This window comes from Salvia splendens, chromosome 1 (genome assembly GCF_004379255.2).
Source record: "Salvia splendens isolate huo1 chromosome 1, SspV2, whole genome shotgun sequence".
Lineage (NCBI taxonomy): Eukaryota > Viridiplantae > Streptophyta > Magnoliopsida > Lamiales > Lamiaceae > Salvia > Salvia splendens.
The window spans coordinates 5,039,148-5,059,989 of record NC_056032.1 but is presented as its reverse complement, the minus strand read 5'-3'; the positions used below and the strand labels follow the sequence as shown (position 1 = coordinate 5,059,989).

At 34.7% G+C, this 20,842-nt stretch overlaps 1 protein-coding gene and 2 long non-coding RNA genes across 3 annotated transcripts; 1 reads left to right on the top strand and 2 right to left on the bottom strand.

Moving 5' to 3' along the window:
- Window positions 1–15: 15 nt before the first annotated feature.
- On the top strand, window positions 16–6,854 carry LOC121809493 (lysophospholipid acyltransferase LPEAT2-like). Its single transcript, XM_042210149.1, has 14 exons — window positions 16–557; window positions 849–1,029; window positions 1,180–1,239; window positions 1,404–1,567; window positions 1,652–1,715; window positions 2,009–2,077; window positions 2,731–2,826; window positions 3,468–3,512; window positions 4,189–4,259; window positions 4,650–4,716; window positions 4,929–4,979; window positions 5,383–5,493; window positions 5,590–5,637; window positions 6,534–6,854. The coding sequence occupies exons 1-14, from the start codon at window positions 133–135 to the stop codon at window positions 6,702–6,704; spliced, it is 1,623 nt and encodes a 540-aa protein (XP_042066083.1). The 5' UTR covers window positions 16–132; the 3' UTR covers window positions 6,705–6,854.
- Window positions 6,514–9,348, bottom strand: LOC121809500. Its single transcript, XR_006052272.1, has 4 exons — window positions 9,278–9,348; window positions 9,094–9,173; window positions 8,111–8,279; window positions 6,514–6,650 (listed from the first exon to the last, which is right to left on the bottom strand). It is a non-coding gene; the product is annotated as an uncharacterized LOC121809500 (long non-coding RNA).
- A 1,335-nt stretch (window positions 9,349–10,683) lies between these two features.
- Window positions 10,684–13,366, bottom strand: LOC121809507. Its single transcript, XR_006052275.1, has 2 exons — window positions 13,237–13,366; window positions 10,684–13,099 (listed from the first exon to the last, which is right to left on the bottom strand). It is a non-coding gene; the product is annotated as an uncharacterized LOC121809507 (long non-coding RNA).
- Window positions 13,367–20,842: the final 7,476 nt, after the last annotated feature.

Sequence of the window (20,842 nt, the reverse complement as noted above, 5' to 3'; positions counted from 1 at the left end):
GATGGCTGTCTGTTTCTCTCTAACTTTTCCCTCCTTTCTCATCTTTGTTTAATTTCCAATTAAACAAATTTGACATAATCAATCTCTGGATCCTCTCTCCCTCCCTCTCTCTACTGCCTTCCATCCTCATCAATGGCGGTAGAGGACCATTCTCTCTCCGCTCCCCTCCTCTCCTCGGAGCAGCCGCCCCACCACATCGTCACCGTCCACGATCAGCCCCGACCCCCAATTCAATCGGGAGACGACAATCGCCACAAGCCGTACGCCTTCGTCGGGGCGCACCACGGATTCGAGGTGCCCGCATCCATCTCCATCGATCCTTACCGCAACCACACGCCGAACGTCGAGGGGTTGTACGAGTGGCTCAAGATCCTCCTCTGCTTGCCCATCGCGGCGGTTCGCCTCGTGCTATTCGGCCTGTGTTTGATGGTCGGCTACTTGACGACGCGTCTCGCGCTGTATGGGTGGAAGGACAGGCAGAATCCCATGCCTAGGTGGCGCTGCCGGCTCATGTGGGTCACCCGCTTTTGTGGCCGGGCTATCCTTTTCTCCTTTGGGTAAAACCTCTTTAACTTTATTACCTTCTTTATAATTAAGAGTGTCTAATGATTAGTTCGGTTAGCGAAAACTCTGACTGATTACTTTTCAGCTAGCTCCTAATTTGTCCTATTTTAGAATTCCATGTTTAAAGCTTCCCTTTTTGTGATTGTCGTCAATGCGAATTCCATGTCCTACTTTTTAAGTTTTCTATTTGATAATTGAGTGAAGTTTCCCTCTTTCTTGGAATGATTAAATGATTTGAGTTTTTGTTGATTCAGAAACTGACTGTTGTTTCTTTTGTTCTGCAGATACCATTGGATAAAAAGAAAAGGAAAGCCTGCTCCAAGGGAAATTGCTCCTATTGTTGTGTCTAATCATGTATCATACATTGATCCAATTTTCTTTTTCTATGAATTATTTCCCACCATAGTGTCTGCAGATTCACATGATTCCATGCCTTTTGTTGGGACCATCATTAGAGCAATGCAGGTATAATCGGATAAATCTGTTACTAAATTTTAACAGTTTATAATTTCAGTAGATCTGTTTGCTTTTTATTTTGTTGTTTTGTCTAGTTCCCATATATTTGTTGTACTATAATGATGCATATATTATCTGATCATGATGTTTTTGCATTAGGTTATTTATGTTGATAGATTTTCAAAGTCATCCAGGAAGCATGCTGTAAATGAAATAAAGGTAGGAAAATCCGGTATGCTCTGTCATTTTTTCTGTCTTGAACTGAAACAAATATATGGGTATTTCTGGTATAATTGTCTATTGATTAAAAATGCAATTATTTTCAATTTATCTATATATAAGCTATTTGATACAGAAATGTTCTTTTAAGGATCTGAAAACAGAGAAAAGCTTCTTGCAACCAGTTTCCTCGCGTGCTTTTATTTCCTGAGGGAACAACAAGCAATGGAAAAGTTCTTTTATCTTTTCAAATCGGTGCATTCATTCCTGGTTATCCTGTTCAGCCAGTTGTTGTTCGTTACCCCTATGTTCACTTTGACCAGTCCTGGTAAAACCTTATTTGATTTTTTCCATTGGATATGCATCCCCATTTCTTTTTTCACTCACTTCATAGTTGGGCCATCTTTTTCAGGGGAAATATCACACTAACAGTGTTAATGTTCAGAATGTTTACGCAGTTCCACAATTTCGTGGAGGTAAATTGTATGTGATTTCATTCAGTATGCATTGATTGGTAAGATTGAACTACTAAACTTGACTACATGTATATATCCTATCATGGTCGAGCTGCTGTCAAATTTATCATTAATAGGAAACTCAAATTATCATGTGGAATAGAAAGGGAGTTTATATGGCATTTTGTACATGTAACATTTTTTGCTGTAATATAAGGAGCTTCCGTATCAACTGTGGAGTGATTTATAGAGCATGTTTAGAGTTACTACAACATATTGATACTGTCATATCATTCTCTTGTCACTATTCACAGGTGGAATATCTTCCGCTTTCTTATCCTAATGAGTGTCAGAAGGAAAATGCAGTTCAGTTTGCTCAGAGGGTGAGCTACGTCTTAATTTTCTATATGGATATGCTACTTCTCATTTATGTTAAGAAGCAGTAAAATTGAATCCTTTCTTTTGCTCTAATTTCAATCATAACACACTCCAATGGCCTGCAATAAACTATCAATTTGGTTTTTCCAATCCTCTGAAACTTTGTGGATGTTTAATGTATGTCTATTTACTAGAACACTCAGCATGACCCCCAATTTGCTTTTGACACAACGAAGGATAGAAGTAGTACTCCCTCCGTTCCATAGTAATGGAGGCGTTTCTTTTCGGCACGGAGATTAAGAAAAATTGTGTTAGGCGAGTTAAGTAAAGGGAGAATAAAGTGGAAAATGAAAAAGGTAGAGAGATGAAGAGAGAGTAAAGTAGGTGTGGAAAAATGTGTTGACTTTTACTAAAAAGGGAAATGACTCTATTACTATGGAACGTACCAAAATGGCAAAATGGCTCTATTACTATGGAACGGAGGGAGTAGTTTTTAGTATGTAGCTAATTGATTTCAAATATTTTAGATTTTAGGCAAATTTACTTGTAGCTTCTTTATCTTTATTTTTTCTCTAAGTATACAATTGTATAGAATGCATATCTGGTATTAATAGTTTTTTTGAATATGTTATTCTTAAGTGTGCTTGACCTAATGCAGACTGGTCGTGCCATTGCAAGTGCCCTCAATGTGGTACAGACAGCTTACTCATATGGAGACTTTATGCTTTTTGCCAAGGCAGCTGAGTTAAAGCAGGTTGCATATTATTTTCAGTCGCCACTAAAATAGTTACAATTGTTATTTGTCTATGGCTTTCTCTGTAACTATATTTTCCTTCATTTCTTCCTTTTATTTGTTAGATACGACTGAAGAAACAGTCTTAACCTGCTCATTGATCTAGTATATAAAACAAAGAACTTGTACCCATACCATGTACTATATAGAAGCTCTTTACTGGACCTTTTAATGTTCCTAAAATATGTTTGCCTTCATTTAAATGAGAATATGTTAGAACTTCAATAAGATTGTTTCATTTGTGGCCTTTTTTCTTGGAATTCAGGATTGCTTGTAGAACTTGTGGTGCCTTAAATGATACATGTGTTTTAACTTTGAACTACATAAGTCTTGTAGAGCTGAGATTGTGAAAGTAAGGAAGTTGATCTATGGTTTTGCTATATCTGGTTCAGGAGTCCAGGTTTCTGAATTCTTTTTTTGACCATTGATTTTAGTGCATTTGTGTTTATCAAATTTATTCTTCTGCCTTTACATGTATCATGTGTATTTATTTTTCAATACATTTGTTCTTTTTGTTCTCCATCTAGTCCAATCACGATTGATCAAATGGAATGTATTCCCATATGGCTGTTTGCTCACTATATTCTATTTTCTTTTATCAGGAAAACCCGTCTCTGTACATGGTAGAACTGGGCTGGGTACAATCGGTAGGTTAAATTCTCTTTTTCTAAAGTTTTAAAGAAATTTGAATATCCTTTGATGTCTTTTTTGGCTTGCTATAATTGTTTGGAATATTGGGTCCACTTTCAAAGTCATCCCATTTAACAAAACACTTCTCACAATTAGTCAAATAGGTAATGATGTTTAGAGCTTATTTGATTTACTTAGAATCAAAGTTTGCATCATTGAATTTCTCTTCCTGTAATGCTGTTGTGTTTAAAGAAGGACTCTGGCATTTCACAATAATGGAGGCAATGTACCATTCCAATTATGCGTTTGATGAATGACTACTATTACATATTCATTTCAATTGGTTGCAGTATTTCCAAAACAGATGGAAACATTATCCTAAGTAAGTAGAAAAGAACAAGAAATGAAAGAGGAATATAATTTATATGCCATTTTAGTAGATTGTTTTGAACTTTGATCAGCAAAGAATTGTCTGCAATTTGCAGAAGTCTCGTAAAAATGTATACTTGCTGTAGTGGTGGTTCTACACACTCATCCTTTTGTTTTGCTAAATGACTTTGGTAAAGCTTAGTAACCATAAAACAGATATATCTGAGTTACAAAGTGAATTCTATTTACATCAATATTTGGATCATGCAGAACTTTTGTTAAGTAAATGCAATTCTTTTAATTTATCGTATCACTTAACTGCAGTCGTTGCGTCTGAGTGCTCTGGAAGCAGTTGAGTTTTTGGAGATATTTCTGTCAATGAATCCAGATCCAAGGTATTCTGAAATTTTGTTCTGTTGCACTAAATATACAATGTTAGAATTGCTTCAGTAAGACAAGTGATTTCTGGGTATAGTATACCCTCTAACAAACCTGTGATGCACTAATCATGACTAAGAAACGATAAATCATTTTATTATTGTACTTAGCTTTCAAATCTCGCATTTGATTTTGGGCTTGGTAACTAAGTCTTATCTATGCTGTACTTAAAATTCAAAACATAGGTCACTGTCCGGATAACCATTGATTTTTTCTGTACTCACTTACTAAAGAAGAGGGAATGGTTTCTCATAATGCTCAACCATTTGCATGTTCTAGTGAAATTATGATGACCATGCAACATTTTAAAACTTGTTTCAGTTCTGATACAATTTCATTTATCTCAGTGGGCTTGTTGAATTCCATGATTTTCTTAGAGCTCTGAGACTGAAACCTTGTGGCCTTTCTGAGAAGGTTAGTTCTAATTGTTTCTGTGTTTCAATCTCCTTATGAACTGTTTACCTCTTTTCATGGTGACTTGGTGTCTCTGAATGCATCCAAAATGATTATGACGGATGTCACAATTGTGTATGCAATTGCAATTTTGATACCCCCTCCCTGAATTTCAGTTTTACCCAGATTGATTCTCATGGATTTTACTGAACTTTTTTCTTTTTATTCCGCAGATGTTTGAATTTATTGATGTGCAGAAGATGGGTAAAATAACATTTAAGCAGGTAATATAATTCTATATAGATATTTGCAACACAACCAGTAATAGACGTTTTATCCAACCACATGTATCTCAAGACCTACTGGGGATTCATTCTGGATTCTAATATCATATGGTTAAATAATTCAAATCTAATCATTTTGTAAAATCTTGTAGTATTATATTTTCCATCTCCTGATTTTCTTTTCCTTCCACTCTTATGTTTTGTGAGCCAATGCCTCCTTACTGACTCGGGCTTTCTAGTTATACTGCTCAACAAGATGAAGTTAGGCCTTCTAACATTAGAAAGAAATAAGCATAATTCTTCTCTGTAGAACAACCTCAACCAGATGTGTGCTTTTAGAAATGTTAATATGATATATCCTGTTCAAGATGTTCCTCACAGTTGAAATGTTACGTCATTTCAGTTCTTGCTTGGTTCAGCCCACATTTTGAAGCAGCTTCTATTTCGACGCACATGTGATGCAGCATTTGGTGAATGCGATATAAATGGGAAAGGTCACATTTCGAAGCAAGAGGTTTATAACTATATCTGGCTCTTGATGCTGATTCCGAAATTTGGCTTGTGACTGTTAGTCTAAGATTCACCCCGCCCCCCTTTTTTTCTTTGACAGTTACAAGATGCAGTTTCACTGTCAATTCCAAGTTTAAATTCTGACGAGGTTAGTTCGCTAGTATCAACAGAATCTGCCACTTAATTTCTTACCTTATCTCCTAATCTGCCACTTAATTAACTTATCTTATCTGATAGTTGAGTATTTTTAGTATCGGCAATATGCTGCTTAACTAAACACATTTTGTATAGTTTGTGGCATATGTTGGTGCTCGATTAATTATTTGCTCTCGTGGATTAAATTATTAGCGTGCATAACGAATTCATGTACACAATGTACATATGATAAATTTTACATTAGATTTTAAAATTTATGTGTACGTAGGTATGTTTTCTGAAGCTGGATACGTGAAACGTTGTCAATAATGATCATAAATGCTAATATCTGCTTCGAACACTTAGTTTCGTTTCCCTTTAATCTGTTAGAGCATCTCCAACAAGGAAGGGTAAATAAAAGAGGTATATCATCTATATACCTCCTCAAGAAGTGAAATATACCCTTCCAAAAAGAAACATACTCCAAAGGAAAAAATGTATATAGAAAGGTAAATTATTTTTTAAACATAAAATAATAGTAAAAAATGCATTAAAAAAAACATAATGTGTGATACCTTCTCAAATACCTTCTCCCTTGGAGAATGGTTTTTCATGATAAGAATGCAAATTTGGTAGTTATAAAATTTTACCTCTCCATCAATGGAAAGGTAAAGATACCTCTTCAAAATGAGAAAGTGTATAATACCTTCTCAAATACCTCTCCCATTGGAGAATGATTTTTCATGAAAAAAATGTAAATATGGTAGTTATATAATATTACCTCTCCATTTACCTCTCCCCTTGTAGATGCTCTTAGGACCAAAGAATGCAGATGTATATTACTTTGAAGCAAATATCACATGTTTTATTTTCCTATTTTCTCAGACTTGTTTCTTGTGGTGTATACAGATTCACGGGCTCTTTATTTTGTTTGATGAGGATAATGACGGTATGATCAGCCGCTACGATTTCATCTCCTGCTTGAGACGGCACCCTTTGCTCATAGCACTTTTTGCACCCATATTGCTGCACAGAGGTTCGTCCATAGATGGTCGAAATTTAGTAGAGGAAATCTTGTAACGATTGTAATGCTATTATTTTATTAGAGGTTACCATCTACATAGAAGATTATTATGCAGGAATACACACTCCACTTATAGTGCATTTTCCTAAAATTTTGTAACATTTACTTGTGAAACCTATTTTGTTAGTATTTATTAGTGGCCATCATTGACAGTGTTTGTTTGTGAATCTGAATTTTGACATGTGCGCTATGGAATTCTTAGTTGATTTTGGTAAATCTATACTACTTAAAAGTGGCACTTGGTTGAAAGTACTATTGTACCCTTTTGGGTGGGAAAAATGACAGCCTGTGTAGCTATTTTTTTTATTATTTCTTTTACAAATGAAGTTCGCATAATGTGTGATATGGCTGAGTTTGTATATACTGAGAATTTGTGGTAGAGTTGCAGCCTATTTGTGTTGTGTTGCATATGCTTTTTAAAAAAAAATACTATTCTATTACAATATATCTAACTATTACAATATATTTATTTCTTATGACTGATATTAGAATATATTTATTTCTTATGCCTGATCTTCTATTCCTTAAAACTTTTCATGTATACAAACTTAAAAATATTTTTGAAATTCATTTTTAAAGGAAAATGGGGAAAGAGTGAAAGCCGTCATAATCTTTCCTGTTATAAATTAATAATGTTTCAGATCCATTCACTTTCCATGGCAATTTGTTCCTGAAAAAAAAATTATATGTAGTCAGTAGCATATAATGTAATTCAGATACAAAATTGATGCAGTGAAAAAAATCTATATATAGTCAGTTTCATGTAATGGAATTCAACAAAATTGGTGCAGTATTTAAATGAGGAGTAACTCTGCTAAATCTAAAAAATTTGAAGTATTTAAATCTGATTTTAAAAAAAATCATTTTCTAAAGAAAATGGAGAAAGGGTGCAGTTGAAATATTTACTCATTAAATTTAAAAGAATTTCAAGTATATAAATTTGAAAAAAAAAATTCATGATTTTTTAAAGAAAATGGCAGAAAGTTGGAGGGTACTAAATATGATAAGCTTACTTCGAAAGCATTATTGAATTAATATATGCAGAGCATATTTAAAAAAATTTCAAGTATATAAATTTGAAAAAATATGAAGAGAGAAATGTTTGAGAGAATATCAGAAGTGAAAAAAAGACACAATTACCTATAATATAGAGTAATTAAATGCAAAACCTAAATCATGAACAACATTTGAACTAAACCAGTTTGATGTACCTATTATTTGGTTCAACTTTAGACTCTAACTAATTAAAATAAGTTTATTTGAACTATATTTGAAAAATATAGACATGGATGATAAATTTCTTGGTAGGCAGGTATATGAATAAATGTGCACCTATAGAGTACATTTTTAAACCTATAAAGAAAGAATTTCGTTTATATGCTATAAAGAAAGAATTTCATACCTTTTGTATTTATTTTGATATATTGTTCATATTTTGATGCACTAGAGTAGGTTGTAGTCTCCCATGTAGTCTCCCACGCCAGCTATGTCATTGTGCTCTTTGTGATGATTGTAGAATGAGGAGTGTGAGTCGACTGTTCATTTCTCTAGGGTTCTTCTCTCTCATTTTTCTGCAGAATGAAGAGTGAAAAGCGGATGTTATGTTTTTAGGGTTTAGATTTATTTTTTGAACTCAATAGGCAACCTATAAATAACACAAGAGTAAGTTAATAAATGCAAAAATGAAATGGGCCTTAGTTGAAGTTATATAATTGCTAATTTATGAAATTAAATGGGCTTAATTTTACATAATATGTTTCTATAATATTTAACTCATATTAATATTAATACGAATTGCAAAATTAGATGGGTCGGATCTTAATATTAATATTAGTGTATAAGTGTTAGTAATAATATTTCAGATGGTATTTTAAAATTATTTTTCAGGCTAATAATATTTGTAATACTATTTATCATATACAGATTATTAATATTAACATTAATTAATATATTAATATTTCCCAGGCTAATAGTAAAAGATTTTCCAACTTAATTTTCATTATCAGATATTGTTTTATATGTATATTTTTGTTTGTTATGAGAAAGGTCTCTCATAATTGTGTTTTTATAGGGAACCTGCATGTTTTTCTAACCAGCAGACTGAACAAGAGAGCCCTATAAATACCCTGTCTAACACTCCAATCTCCCATAATTAGTTAACATCCTCTCTCAATCGAAATCAGTCAAGAAAATCAGTAGAAAAATAGTCCAGTTTCTTCTTCTTCCCTAATTCATTTTCTGCATACTCAATCTCTTTCCATTTCTTCATTATTTATTCTCTTATGAATCTCCACTCTATGTTCTTATTGTATTTGTTTCTGTTTCCTATATATCTATTTTTTCCTATTTTTAATACTATGTATACAATTAATACAATGTTCTAACCTTGAATCTGGCTTTACTTCCATTTCCCTGATCCTTGAAACCGTGAATGGCAGCTCTATTTGAGATTTGGGGACAGGTCCCTGCATGAAAAATTTACATGAAAGATTTATTTTTGTTTATGTATTTACCTTTATGTCTATTCAATATGAAGTTTCATATTAAGTTCCTTTAAATATGAACTGACCTGTTTTTTCAGTTTCTATTTGAGATTTCAGCATGAAAAATGGATATGGAATGTACCAGTTCCTTCGCCCCTATGAGCCCTACACAGTTATTAAAGTGTGCACCATCTCAGAAATTATAGAAAAGTATCTACATGCAGGTTTGGAAGAGAAGGCTATTACTTCTGAATTGAAGTTATCAGATTTAATTTTTGGTTTAGATCTTTCATAGGTAGTTATCTTGAATATTTTTTAGCAATCTTTTTTCAATATTCATGTTAATTATTTATTTATTTTCCAGATATCTCAGGCAAGCTTTGTCTCTCCTGATTTGTCAACAATTGAAAATATTACTCATGCGGATGGATTGTTGAAGGATTTGTTAAGAGATATTTGGTCTTAAGAGTTTGATACCGGTGAAGATCTTGCTGATACCCAGTCTAAGAAGAAGATGAAGGAAAATGTGGATGATTGAAGTTTATTAATGATGTAGACAATGTTTTGTTCCTATTGTCTTTTGACTCTTTGTTTTGAAATTGTGACATTGGTTTTTTATGCGTTTTATTATTGTTCTTGACTTCCCTTATCTGCTTAGTTGGTATTTTATTGCTAATGTCTTTTGGAAATTTTTTAAAAATGAGTTTATCATCTACATTGTATTAAATCCTGGAGTACTTTTTAGTCATTGTTTTGGTCTCCTTATTATATTTCTCTTCTGTGTTTTGTTTATATATCAGCTTTGTGTTTTTCTTACCACCATGACACAAGTTAATCAGTCTCTAAGTCATTATTCTATCATCACATTTGTAAAATATACTCTTATGTAATCATGTCATTATTAACTAACACATTATGTAAGTAAGTTAGTAAATTACCTTGATTGAGTTGATAAATATTGCATTGGTTTTGTAGTTCCAGATGGCCATCTGCTTCCTGGTTTGTCAGATTAGAGCCATGGATTAGTTTATTTCATGTTCTGAAATATTTAATACATTTTTCAAAGATCATCTGTGAAAGATGTTTTGCATATTCCTTTATATTAGTTTGACTGACATACTTTGAAGATCTATGATATTTACCTTCTCCAATGATGTCCTTATTCTTCTCAGACACAATCTTTGAGTTTTGAGTTGGTTTCTTCTCACCCTAATAGCACCATTGCGGCTGATAATTGTTCCATTGTTGAATTTAACATGCAGCATGTCAGATATAGTTTAGAATAGATTCTTAGAAACTTATAGTAATGCCAAACTTAAGGCCTCACATATTACTAATTATGAAACAATTAATTAAGTAGTTAATATTCTGATAGGAATTAATATGAGATTAATTCCTATTGAATATGTTATATGAAAAGAGAGCACAAATCCATGAAAATAGCGTAGATTGGCGGTTTCTCCAAGAGGGAGAACCGAAGGAGAAAACGAGATTAATAATTTAATTCTTCATTCTGCTTGATAATAATAAAAGACTCCAGAAATATTTATAATATGTGTGGTACAAAAAGATCTCCTATAAACTAGGAAAGCAAATCAAATTCTAACCGCTATGGAAAGTAAATAAAATCATAACAACTAAATAATACTAAAGCATAAATAAACTAAACACATATACGGAGAGAATATTAGCTCCCTTCCGAAATAAAATAGAATAGCATGTCCCTATCAACTCTCCCACCGTTGAAAACCACCTTGCCCTCAATGTGGAAGTCAACAAAATAATCTTCCATCTCATTGCCGCCGTCTTTGTTTGGATCTTCGTCTGGAAACAAAATTATATCGTTTGGGACCACAACGAGTGATAGAGAAATCATCTGTGGGCATGAGATCTCTTTAGCAATCATCTTTGGGCTTGAGATCTATTTAGCAAGTTCACTGACATAACCAAGGACGACAACATTAATTTTTGGGCTATGAGAATTTGGAGGAAATGTGGTTTCCACCAAATTCATTGCCTCATCCAACGCTTGTGGCAATTCGTCATCATTTTTTACCGCATCTTCGATGAAGGGATCAGACTCGACATTTGTTGTTGGTTCATCATTATTTTTTGCAACGGGCTCGATGATAGAATCAGATGTGGCCTCCTTTTTAGCCATGACCTCTTTTTTTTTGCTAAATATGCAACTGCTTCCATAATTTTGTTAAGAAGTTTATTCGTCTCGGCGAAGTAAATGACATCCTCATCAAAGTTATGATAAACAACATCCAGAAATTCTTGCCATGAGCAATTAGGATTCGAGCTTCGATACTCGTGGAGCCATATAGATGCTGGATGGTCAAAAAACAACCTCACAAAAAACAGATGATTAACATCAGAGAACAATTGAAAGTCAAAATATTCCTGAATATCCAAAATCCACCTCACGGGGTTAACACCAGAAAACCGAGGAGGAGAGTTTGACAACAAGACGAACATGGTGGTAGAAATCAAAAGGAGGATGAGAACCTAATGAAAGCACCAGTTTGATAGGAATTAACGTGAGGTTAATTCCTATGGGAGAAATTAAATGAAATAACGTGACTTTGAGAGAACTGGCGGTTTCTCCAAGAGGGAGAACCGATGGAGAGAATGATAATTAATATGAGATTAATTCCTATTGAATATATTATATGAAAAGAGAGCACAACGGGAGGAAAATAGCGTAGATTGGCAGTTTCTTCAAGAGGGAGAACCGAAGGAGAGAACGAGATTAATAATTTAATTCTTCTTTCTGCTTGATAATAATAAAAGACTCCACACATATTTATAATATGTGTGGTACAAAAAGATCTCCTATAAACTAGGAAAGCAAATCAAAAGCAAATCAAATCCTAACCACTATGGAAAGTAAATAAAATCATAACAACTAAATAATACTAAAGCATAAATAAACTAAATAAATATACGGAGAGAATATCAGTTCCCTTCCGAAATAAAATAGAATATCATGTCCCTATCATATTCAATCCAATATATTTAAAAGATTTAATTGTCACAGATTAGAAGGTCCACTTTAGTTAGCAACTTAAGCAAGATAAACTTCAGTTCTGATTCTCTCATCTTTACCTATTTTTTCTTCTTTAGTTGATAACATTCAGTTTTCCTACATTTGTTGGATTAGCATGCTTCATTGAGGAATCTGAGGCCAGCACATAACTAACGATAGCGTTATTATTGCTGTAGTGTTAAAGAATCATACTTTGGTCTATTGTTGATCATGTATTAAATGTATCTTCTTGGATTATGTAATGTTTGTCAGGTTAACTATCCACGGCTCAAGGGTCTGTTAATTTGGAGATATATACATAGCTCTGGTATGTTGTTGCATATTCTCTATACAATATTGATTACATACACTGCTAAAGATCTGTCACTCAATACTCTTTACTGAATTATGAAAAAGTTAGAAAAATCAACCATTATTAAGGGGGTTCTATCTCAGCATGTATTACCTACTTCAGGTTAGTATTCTATCCTAGATTGTGGTGATACTTATCTTATTTTCTTCTCCAATGTTGTCCTTATTGTTTGCAATGCAATAGCTGCCCCTTTTTTCTGGATTTTGGCAATTTGTTAGAACTCATTTTCAGAGATACAGTATGTAAAAACATTTTTATAATTATTCTTTTTCTCTGCTTATTGAAAATCAAAATTCTTAGCAATTAGATTTATTACGTGCTTGATTGTTTAGGTCTGCAGGTATATGTTTGTCAATACAATAAGGAGATTATATGTAGTTTAGGGTTCATCTACTGAATAATTAAATAATTACAGTTGTAGATTTGACAATTTGTACCTTTTGGGACAAGGGTTTGTTCTTCTTCCGATTGGCACTTTGTTGGTCTCCTAATTCCATTGTTTTTCTTTTGAAAATAGTGAAGAAAAACATTATTAGTATAGAAATCGGTTTATAAAAGTTTATGCATGTTCATAGAATCCTGCAATTCAATTGATCTCAGCCAACTATATGTAATCAATAGGTTTAGTTGATATTATATACCTTCATCGAAGAAAATTGCTCCTTATTCCGCCGATTTCGCGCCAGAGATTGTTTCACATAACAAACAACGGGTTTCTAGGATGTGCTTCGTTTGGGTTACAGGGTTTGAGAGGTTGGGGATGAGGCGGCGGTGGATAGAAAGAAAGCTTCGATTTTTTACTTTAATTATGCTTGATAATTTGGTTTAACTATATGATTTACTTAATCTAATGTATTATGTGTGTGTAATATTCTTATTGTTAATGGTAAACGAATTGGGCTAATTTTAATTGGAATCAGTCCACATTATTCAAGATATGGGGGAGGACTATTTATTGGGCTCAGCTTTGAATAGTGTAAACTGAGCCGGTCCATATTGATTTATTTGTGTTGTAGAACATTTGTTTGTATTGTGCATGCCCACTGCATTTTCTTTAGCCTATTAATATTTAAAATGAGTAATTAGTTGTATTTGATCATGTATATTTTTAATTAAAATTAAGTTATCTAAATAAGTTTCTTGCTGTTAATTTTTTTATTTTTGCTAAAAATAATTTTTATTTTTGTAGCTAATGTTGGTGGATATTATTAGTGATGTTCTTAATGTGCAACCCAGTTCGTGTAATTTTACTAAGAGTAATTTTGATTCCCCGTCACTAAATCAAAATGCACGTATTTTTTCACTTTTATCCTTTAAATGCTTTTTTATATTTAAATTATTTAATTATAATTATTTAAAGTTATGTAGGAATGTGTTATTTGTTATTCCATGTTTTACTTTTATTGTTCGTATTTATAGATCTCAGATTTTCATTATTATTTTTGCATAGTTTTTATATTTATTTTTTAAAATATTATCTGCATATTATATCAAATATTTTTTATTTTTTAATATGCGTTTGGTTTTAATTAGTTCTTTCGATTTCTTTTACAAGCTTTTTTTTAAGTTTTAAAAACCATTAAGTATATTTATCCGTTTATTTTTGTTTACAGAATTTTGGATATTGGTAGGGGTGAGCAAAAAAACCGAAAACTGAATATCCAAACTGAACCAAACCGAAATTTTGAAATTCGATTCGGTTTTTTTTGATTTTTCGGTTCGGTTCGGTTAGGTTTCAAAAATAAAAAAAATTTTATTTTTCCGTTCGGTTCGGTTCGAGAAGAAAAAAAACCGAAAAACCGAATTATATTTTAAATATAATATTATATATATTATTCTATTAATTTAATATATTTTATCATATATATAATATATATTCTTTTATTATATTTTATATAATATGTATTATATATTATATATTTACATTCTATTAGTATATATAAATTAAAATATTATATATATATATATATATATAGGGGAGTGATCAAGATATAACTAATCTTAAGTGTATAACTAGAGAACAAATCTCAGCCACACATCTTAATGGAACAAATATTATTTATTTTAATAATATAAAATAGGCCAAGGGTATTTTTGGAAATTACATTATCAAATTCAAATTTACGTGATTTCCTTTCTTTCTCCTTCCAAATCTGCGATCAAATCTCCTTCGATTTGGGGCGGCGCTGATGCAGGCACTGGCGACGTGGCAGAGTTGGGGCGGTTGGTTGTGATGGGCGTCGCATCGTGTTGATGTTGGTGGTGGTAGCCGTGATTTGGTGACAGCGGGAGCGGAGCTGCGTTGGTGCGCCACGGATTGTGTGCGGCGGTGATGTTAGTTGAGAGAAACTCCGTCCAAGGACACTGTTGTTGAGAGCGATACGGCAGCGGCTGCGGTGTGTTAGTGATGGATGATTTCTTGGGCTTGTGTTTTTTGGATGGCATTGTTGGAAGTAAGGTTTGTGGTATCAGAATGTGGAGATGAAAGGGGATGTATCATGTATGTATATTGGTAGGTGGCCCTTGGTCCCAAGCTTGATCAATTATTCATTTTATGAAATGTAAATTGTTTAGTTTGAAGAGATTTTCAAAAAATAAGAGTGGTGTGTTTTGTGAACAAGAGTGAAGCGTTTTGTGAACAAGAGTGAAGTAAAATCAGAATAAGAGTGATGTGTTTTGTGAACAAGAGTGAAGTAAAATCAGAATAAGAGTGATGTGTTTTGTGAACAAGGGTGAAGCGTTTTCTGAACAAGAGTGAAGTAAAATCAGAATAAGAGTGATGTGTTTTGTGAACAAGAGTGAAGTAAAATCAGAATAAGAGTGATTTGTTTTGTGAACAAGAGTGGAGTGTTTTCTGAACAAGAGTGAAGTGTTTTGTGAACAAGAGTAAAGTAAAATCAGAATAAGAGTGATGTGTTTTGTGAACAAGAGTGAAGTAAAATCAGAATAAGAGTGATGTGTTTTGTGAACAAGAGTGAAGTAAAATCAGAATAAGAGTGATGTGTTTTGTGAACAAGAGTGAAGCGTTTTGTGAACAAGAGTGAAGTAAAATCAGAATAAGAGTGATGTGTTTTGTGAACAAGAGTGAAGTAAAATCAGAATAAGAGTGATGTGTTTTGTGAACAAGAGTGAAGTAAAATCAGAATAAGAGTGATGTGTTTTGTGAACAAGAGTGAAGCGTTTTCTGAACAAGAGTGGAGTAAAATCAGAATAAGAGTGATGTGTTTTGTGAACAAGAGTGAAGTAAAATCAGAATAAGAGTGATGTGTTTTGTGAACAAGAGTGAAGTGTTTTCTGAACAAGAGTGAAGTGTTTTTTGAACAAGAGTGAAGTAAAATCAGAATAAGAGTGATGTGTTTTGTGAACAAGAGTGAAGTGTTTTCTGAACAAGAGTGAAGTGTTTTGTGAACAAGAGTGAAGTAAAATCAGAATAAGAGTGATGTGTTTTGTGAACAAGAGTGAAGTAAAATCAGAATAAGAGTGATGTGTTTTGTGAACAAGAGTGAAGTGTTTTCTGAACAAGAGTGAAGTAAAATCAGAATAAGAGTGATGTGTTTTGTGAACAAGAGTGAAGTAAAATCAGAATAAGAGTGATGTATTTTGTGAACAAGAGTGAAGTGTTTTCTGAACAAGAGTGAAGTGTTTTGTGAACAAGAGTAAAGTAAAATCAGAATAAGAGTGATGTGTTTTGTGAACAAGAGTGAAGTAAAATCAGAATAAGAGTGATGTGTTTTGTGAACAAGAGTGAAGTAAAATCAGAATAAGAGTGATGTGTTTTGTGAACAAGAGTGAAGTAAAATTAGAATAAGAGTGATGTGTTTTGTGAACAAGAGTGAAGTAAAATCAGAATAAGAGTGATGTGTTTTGTGAACAAGAGTGAAGTGTTTTCTGAACAAGAGTGAAGTGTACTCGGAAATGATGTGGAGGAATTGGCGAAGATGCCGTTTTGATGAAAAGCTGTTGTCGTTTACTCATTTTTCACTTTTTTAAATTCATTTTTCTGCCCCACAAAAGCATTATTTTACTTCACTCTCGTTTACAAAACACATCACTCTTATTCTGATTTTACTTCACTCTTGTTCACAAAACACATCACTCTTCTTATTCTGATTTTACTTCACTCTTATTCACAAAACACATCACTCTTACTGTGATTTTACTTCACTCTTGTTCACAGAACACATCACTCTTATTCTGATTTTACTTCACTCTTATTCACAGAACACATCACTCTTACTTTGATTTTACTTCACTGTTGTTCACAAAACAATCACTCTTATTCTGATTTTACTTCACTCTTGTTTACAAAACACATCACTTTTAGCATGATTTACAAGATAAAATGGAGTACACAACACATCATTAACTATAGTAGTAAGACTTACAAGAAAATAAAATAAAATTCAGTGGAATATTTATTTAATCAGAACGTAAGAGTTATAAACTATACTAAAAAAAACAACAAAATCTGTTTCTACTGCCATACACGTTCAAACTGGCAATCTCGGCAAAATCCTTTGCCCCCCAAATCTCCATAGACAGTGTTGAAGAAACGGATTATCCGCCATCTCCGAATCTAACGCTCAGCGGCAGCATCCTCCTCGATGAGTCTCCGGCGAATCCAAAGCATGAATTCAGCGGCTGAGAGCAATCCGAAAGCGGCGTAGACGAAGGAGGAGGCGGAATCCTGGAGGAAAACCGACAACAGCGGCGTAGACGAAGGAGAACAATGTTTCTTTTTCAAATGAATTGAATTTGCCAATGACGTAACTTAATTTTGTATGTGCAAAGACCATAATACCCATGCCTTGTTATTATTGAGTAAATTTGTGATTGAGGGAGCTAAGATCTCATTAAATTCGAAAATTAATACTAGCCATTGATTTTTTTGATCTTGTGGCTATGATTTGTTCTCTAGTTATTTGGTTAAGAGGTGTTTGCCATAGATCACAACCCTATATATATATATTATACTCCATATTTTTTTTGGTTTTTCGATTTATTTTGAAAAATCTGGTTTTTTTTTGTTTTGTTCGGTTTTCAACGTTCGGTTTTCAATTTTTCGGTTTCAGTTTTTCGGGTTCGGTTCGTTTTGGGTTTTGAACTAAATTCAGTTTTTCTGGTTTCGGTTCGGTTTTTTGCCGAATGCTCACCCCTAGATATTGGTGATCCTTACTTTATGTGTTCAAGTTGTATGTTGCTGTATCTAGAGTTACAAGTCGTGAATGATTGAAGATTTTAGTTTGTGATGATGAAGTTGATAATAGTGGTGATTCCACTGTCAATGTTGTTTACAAAGAAGTGTTTCAAAACTTATGAATTAATTGTCTGTGGTTTGCTTTTAGATTTTGTTTATGCTAATTGTAGTGTTGTTTTAGTCTCCATTACTTATGAAATTATTATTTATTGCAAACCTTTGTTCCTTTTATTCGGTTGTTACTTTTTTTGCCTTTATTTGTACATGTTTTATTTTCTTTCTCTTTCTATTCTGTATTTATTTTTACTATTAATTTTTTATTCTAACCAACTCATACTCTTTCATCTTTATTTACACATAATTTAAAAATTTTATGGCCCGTGGATAGTACGGGTGTTGACGTTAGTTTATAGAAAAAGATGGTAGTACTACAATTTAGGCCTTGGATCATTCATTGCACGAAATGCCATCAATTATGTTTTGTCCAAAATGGACCTACTACCTATTTGTATACCAAACCTATTCAATTTTTATAGTACTATTATTGGCTGGGCCTATCGTCGTTTTTTGGGGTCAATATCAACAATGCTGTTTATTCAATGGAAAACTTAATCCCGAATTATAGAGACGTGGCACAAATTACATTAAATTTTACCAAGTGCTAAAATATCTTTTAGCTGACTCAATAATGCTAAAGGGATTATTGAGTTACGTTTTTCAAAAAATTGAAATGAGGATTGGTTCAATTATTATGAAAATATACGGTATATATGACTTAAATAACTGATTTTACTAAACGATGTCGATTAAGTACAAGTGAAGCATTATCGTTTCATCGTAAAAAAATTTACTTTTGTCATCAATTCTAATTTCATAAATAATCCAAGTGACTTGTGAATTCAGTATGAATAATTTGTAGATACAAAGCAACAATTGTTATATTTTCACAAAGACTTTTATTTGAACCTTATCATTTATTCTACTGTATTATCATAATCCCACTGACATTGATTCCACTTAATTTTATCCTATGTGAAACTCATGATTATATTTGTGACAAAAAAAATTCTTAGTGCACATCCAATTTAAAAAATAAAAAGAGAAAATGGATTGGGCAGATTTGACTTATTGGGAATTACACACACTCACAACGTCCACGTAAGTATGCAATAATTGCGGCACTTCTAAACAAGGAAATATAACTATGTAATAAGTTTGGTGTGTACAAATCAAAGTTTCTACATTTGTTAATTCATCATCATAAACTTTACCAAAACGGTATGAAAATTATCTCCAATCAAAATCTCCAAATTGAAAATCCACAAAATGTTGAATAATGATAGGTCAAGCGTCGATCCTAAGGGCATCCACAATGGGACGCCCGATGGCACGCCCGATGCGTGCCATCGTCCGCGGGCGCCATTGTCCGCCCCATTGTGGGTGCCCGTCATCGTCCGCGCCCTACGGCCACGCCCGATGCATCATCCGCGGTTGAAGCGCGGACGATAGTCTATCATCCGCGCCATCGTCCGCGCCATTGTAGGCTCGGCGGACGATGGGCGCGGACGATAGGCCATCGTCCGCTCCATCGGGCGCCCCGTTGCGGGATCGGGGGACGATGGTCGCGGACGATGCCACACGTTTTTTTTTATTTTTTTCTATTTAAACCTCGTTTCTCATTCACTTGTTCATACGAACATCTCGCCTCTCTCGTTTCGCTCATCTCTCACATTTCTACCTATCTCACATACCAAAAAGAACCACGACGATGACACCACTAGTTCTAGCTCCTCGGAGTCGGGTAGTTCGCACTCGGAGACCTCGGCAGCCTTAGATGCAGCCGTTGAAGAGGCCATGGCGGAATGCTTACTCGAACTGCAGCGCGAGGAAGCGGCGGCGGCGGCGGAGCAGATCCGCAGGCCTATTCGACGTCGGACGTCTGTCCGACGCGACCACGCCGCAGCTCACCAACGTCTGGTTGAAGACTATTTTGCCGATCAACCACGGTGGGGACCGACTGTTTTCCGCCGACGGTTTAGAATGCCGCGTTACCTATTTCTCAGCATTGTCCGGACGTTGTCGTCACGTGATGAATACTTCACGTGTCGGGAAGACGGCATCGGCAGACCCAGCCTTACACCTTTGCAAAAGTGCATGGCTGCACTCTGTCAGTTGGCATACGACACCACGATGGACATTTTCGACGAGTACCTCCACGTCGGGGAGACAACAGGCCGAGAGTGCTTGAAGAGATTTTGTAGGAGAGTTGTGGAGGCCTACGGCGACACATATTTGCGCAAGTAGACTGCCGCTGATTGCCTGGGCCTGAAGAAGATGCACGAGACGGCGCACGGCTTTCCTGTGATGCTAGGGAGCATCGACTGTATGCACTGGGAGTGGAAGAATTGTCCGACGGCTTGGAAAGGCCAATTCACTGGTGGATACAACGGCAGCCACCCGACTTTGATCCTCGAAGTCGTCGCTGACCATAGGCTCTGGATCTGGCATGCATACTTCTGCGTAGCCGGGTCGAACAACGACATCAACGTCCTCAACTCCTCCACCCTCTTCGCCGAGCAATGCAACGGCAACGACCCGACCATCGAGTTCACTGCCAACAGGCGCCGATACCACATGTGGTACTACTTGGCCGATGGCATATACCCATGGTGGCCTGTTTTTCTGAAGACGATCAGCTGCCCAATGGGTGAGAAGAGGGTTTTATTTGCGCAAAAGCAGGAGTCGGCGCGGAAGGATGTCGAGCGGGCATTTGGTGTGCTCCGATCACGGTGGGCCGTTGTGAGAGGACCGACTCGTCTTTGGTTCAAGGAAATCATCGCCGACGTCATGTATGCGTGCATTATCATGCACAACATGATAGTCGAGCATGAAGGTGGGAGCATCATCGAGTGGAACGATGATGACGGTGCATCTAGCTCGTTCAGCACGGCCACCGAGCCCCCCGCTAGAGGATTGCCGTCGGGCTTCGACGAGGTTCTAGCTAGACAGGCCTCAATGCGTAACCAACAAGACCATGCGCAACTCATGAA